At 72.8% G+C, this 4,278-nt stretch overlaps 1 protein-coding gene across 1 annotated transcript; it reads left to right on the top strand.

Moving 5' to 3' along the window:
• Window positions 1-1,367: 1,367 nt before the first annotated feature.
• Window positions 1,368-4,278, top strand: NKX2-4 (NK2 homeobox 4; the record flags this gene model as incomplete). The annotated part of the gene is made up of 5 exons (XM_082302826.1): window positions 1,368-1,731; window positions 1,836-2,487; window positions 2,681-2,870; window positions 3,105-3,360; window positions 4,094-4,278. 5 exons carry the CDS (start codon window positions 1,368-1,370, stop codon window positions 4,276-4,278), a joined length of 1,647 nt encoding a protein of 548 aa, XP_082158952.1.

Below are 4,278 nucleotides of genomic sequence, written 5' to 3'. Positions count from 1 at the left end.
GGGAATTCTGCCCGAACGGTGGGAAGGTTGCAGCTGAACAGAGCTGGCGGAAAGGGGGGATTCGGTTGGCAGTGCGTGGGGATTCGGGACCCGTTTAACTCCTGAGCCTCGCCGGCCTCTCAGAGTTTCAGCGGGGAGCACAAACTTTGAAACGCAAAATTGTGCTCGCTCTGATCTTTCATATCCTATTTTTAACAATCACCACAGAGCTGCACGTGCCCTGCCCCCAGAAAGAACCGAAGAGATCAGGGAAAAGATGGAGTTTGAGAAGGGAAGGGACCAGCCCGGAGGGTGAGGGATAGCCCAGCTCCCCAAAACGGGCCTCAGCAAAACGGGGGAGCAAACACCGGCAGCAGCCCGGGAACGGCTGCCCGCTCTGCGGGGAGGCGCGGGTGCCGCTCACTGAACGCACCTAGAGTTTTATCAATTCCTGGGGAAGGCGCAGCCCCGCGGGATCCCCCGCGCGGCCCGGGCGCGGCCGGCTGCGCACCCAGCGCATCTCCCCGCGCACAGGCTCCGCCCGCCCCGTCGCGGCGGTGCCCGGCCCGGGGAGCTGGGGGCAGCTTCGGCCGCGGCGTCTGGCAGCGCCCCGGCCTCTCAGCCCGGCGGAGACCCCGCTCAGCCGCCGCGGCCCCGGGAGCGGCCCCGCGGCCGGGCCGGAGCCCCGCAGGCGCTGCCCCCGACGGGCGCGGGGTCCCGGGGCAGGAGCCCCGCGGCCGCTCCCCGGGGAGCCTTTCGTTGTGCCAAAACCAACGAGCGAACGACGAACGACCGCAGAAAGCCCCGAAACACAACCGCAAACGAAGCACCGGCCCTAAAGTGGCCCCGGTGTCGCGGGGGTCCCCGCCGGCCCCGCACCCCGCGGCGGCGGCGGCTCCGAGGGGCCGGGGCCGGGCGGGAGCGGCGCAGCCCCGGGGCCCGGCCCGGAGAGGGGAGAGGGCTGCCCGGCTCCTGCCGTCGGGGCCGGGGCCGCCGCGCTGCCCCGGGACGCTCTGCCCGGGGGGTCGCCGCGCACCGTGGGGAGGGGATCGGGGGAACGGGCAGGTACTTACGGGCGAGGGCGGCGGGGCCGGGGCCGCTCGGAGCCGCTCCGGCGCTGCCCCCGGGGTGGCCGGGCTTAAGAGCCGTCGGACGGGCGCAGGACAATGGCCGGGAGGAGGGGGCCGGGGGGCGGCGGGAGGCGGGGAGGGGCCGGGGCCGCCCGCCGCCGCTCCGCCCCCCCGCGTCTGGCGTAAACCCGGCGCCGGGCTAAAAGAACCGGCGAGCTACCGGCGCCCGGGGCTGGTGGCCGCCGCCGCGGACGGCTCGGCGGTGCCGGCGGCAGCGCCCGGCCCGGCCCGCCCCGTCGCGTCCCGCCCCGCCGCGCCATGTCGCTGAGCCCCAAGCACACGACGCCCTTCTCGGTCACCGACATCCTCAGCCCGATGGAGGAGAGCTACAAGAAGTTCGGCGGCATGGACGGGGCGGGCGGGCTGGGCGCGCCCCTCGGGCCGTACCGCCAGGCGCCCGTGCCCGCCGCCGCCGCCGTCCCGCAGCACGTCCCCGCGGGCGCGGCCGCCTACCACATGCCCCACGGCGTCTCGCAGTTCCCGCACGGCGCCGTCGGGGGCTACTGCAACGGCGGGCTGGGCAACGTGGGCGAGCTGCCCGCCTACCCCGAGGGGATGCGGGGCGGCGCGGCGGCGGGCGGCGGCTGGTACGGGCCCGGCGGCGACCCCCGCTACTCCAGCAGTAAGTGCGGGCGCGGGGGGCGCGGCGGAGGGGGCGGCCGGGCGGGGGGAGAGCCGCGGCCCCGACGGGGCGGCTGCCGGCGCTGAGCCGCCCGTCCCGCTCAGTCTCCAGGTTCATGGGCCCGTCGGCCGGGATGAACGTGGCCGGGATGGGCGGCCTGAGCGGCATCGCCGAGGGCGCCAAGGGCATCGTGCCGCTGCACGCGGCGCCGCGGAGGAAGAGGAGGGTGCTCTTCTCGCAGGCGCAGGTCTACGAGCTGGAGCGGCGCTTCAAGCAGCAGAAGTACCTGTCGGCGCCGGAGCGGGAGCACCTGGCCAGCCTCATCCACCTCACCCCCACGCAGGTGAAGATCTGGTTCCAGAACCACCGCTACAAAATGAAGCGCCAGGCCAAGGACAAGGCGGCCGCCCAGCAGTTGCACCCCGACGGCGGCGGCGGCGGAGGCGGCGGCGGGCTGTGCCAGCAGCCCTCGCCGCGCCGCGTGGCCGTGCCGGTGCTGGTGAAGGACGGCAAACCCTGCCCGCCGCCGGGCAGCGGCACCCCGGGCCCCGGGCAGGCCGCCCCCGCGCCCCCCGCCGCCGCGCCCGCCGGGCACCCGCACCCCGGCTCGCTGGGGCAGGCGGCCGACCTGGAGGAGCTGTCGCCCAGCCCGCCGGCGCTGCACGGCCCCGTGGCCCCCCTGGCCCCCCTGGACTCGGCCGGCGTCGACTACAACGGCGGCATGGTCAGCCCCAACCTGCTCTACGGCAGGACGTGGTAATCGGTGCGTCCCGCGTGTCCCCCCGCCGCCACGACAGCCCCGCTCCTCCGGCACCGGACGCTCCCAGCCCCGACGGCCGCCCCGGCCCGGCCCGGTGCCCGCGGGGATCGCCGACGGCCGCCCCGCCCCCGGTCCCCTCCCGGCCTCCCTTCGGGTTTTTTTTTTAAGTCTCTCCGGTTTTTGGACAAGCGGCCCCGACGGCAGCGCCGAGTGCGTGCGTGCGAGCCCGAACGTGTGCGAGGGTGTTGGTGTGCGCGCGTGTCCGCGCCGCCGGGTCCCGTCCGCCCAGGGCTCCTCCCGACGGGCCGGGGGCAGCGCGGGGCTCCGCTCCGGCCCGGCCCCGCTCCCCGGCGGCAGCGGAGCCCGGGAGCCCCGGCGTGTGCCGCGGCAGCCCCGCGCAGCGCCGCAATAAACCTTCCGAAGCGCCACTCATCTCGGCAGAATTAATTCCGGGGGGGTGCCCCCAAGTGCCATTCCCTTCTTATCCCCCTCGGAGGTAAACTGGGTCACAGCTCGAAGCGGGAGCCGTGGCAGGAGAGCGCCGGGGCGCCGGTGCTCGGATTTAAGGGGAAAAACTCCCTTTTTCTCCTTGTTGTTATTAAACACCGCTCAGTTACTGAACGTCCGTGTGCGGACGGGGCGCGCGGAGCCGCCGCGGCCCCCGGCCCTTGGCTCGGCTCCCGACGAGCTCGGAGACCTGCGGAGGCGAGCGGAGCCCGGGGATTCCCGGGGCTGGACCCCGCTTCCCGCCGGGATCGGGCCCCGCAGCGGCCGGGGCCGGAGGATGCGCCGCGCCGGAGCGGGGTTTATCCCCGCGCCGCTTCCCGAGGAAATCCCGCACGTCGGGAAACGCTCCTCGGGACTTTCCGGCAATTTTTCCTTCTTTTATTTTTATTTTTTATTTTAATTTTATTTTAAACAATAAAAGGAAGCCTTGTTCTCACGAGTCGGCTGCTTCGTTCTCGGTGCACGGACCGAAGGACAACCTCAAAATCCCCTTTTCTCCTCCGGCCTTTCAGCTGCCAAGCATTTAATTCCGCGCCCCCCCTCCGCCGCCTCTGCCAGGCTCCCCCATCCTTGGGGGACCCGCTGAACCCCAGCTCCGGCGGGGCTCCCCAGCGGCTCCCGGGCAGCGCCGGGCCCTGCTCCGCTCCCGGCTGTGCTGCGAGGGAACGATTCTGAGGCGGAAAACGGGGATTTGGGGCTCTGGGAGACCACGGGCCCGCTCCCAGACCCCTTCCCGAGCCCCATGCGGGGGCCTGGAGGGGAAGGGGGTCCCCACCGCTCTCGGCAGACACCTCCTTCCCCTCCCGGCAGGTGCCACACAGGGACCCCCACGGCGCCTGCCCTTTCCATGAGGGAGAATTTCTCCCTGCTGGCTCCCACGGGAAGCGGCTGGGGTGGGGCTGAGCCCGGCCTGGTGAGCGGTTTCCCCCTCCAACTCTGTTAGATCCAAGGGGATACGTCAGGCTCAGCTCCAGCTTGGGAAAAACAAAATCGTACCTGCAGCAGCCTCAGGAGCTCCATAGGGACGCTGTCCCAGGGTGACCCCCAGGCCCCGAGCAGAGCCCCAGGGGGGCGGGGGTGGTGCTCCCCGCCCAGGTCCTGCATCCCAGCCCTGCATCCCCACGGAGCCGAGGGAACGGAGCCCCCGGGCCAGCGTGCTGCTCCGGCATCGCTTCAAGGGTCCGAGCGGGCAGCACAGCTCCCAGGGCCGAGCCTGGCTCCACTCGGGGTCGGACTGCAAGGGGGTGAAGGGCGGGGCAAAGGGCAGCCCGCAGGGATGA

This window comes from Coloeus monedula, assembly GCF_965178545.1.
Source record: "Coloeus monedula genome assembly, chromosome: 2".
In the NCBI taxonomy this organism is placed as follows: Eukaryota; Metazoa; Chordata; class Aves; order Passeriformes; family Corvidae; genus Coloeus; species Coloeus monedula.
Note: the sequence above shows the minus strand (reverse complement) of the source record. Positions and strands in the feature narration are given on the sequence as shown.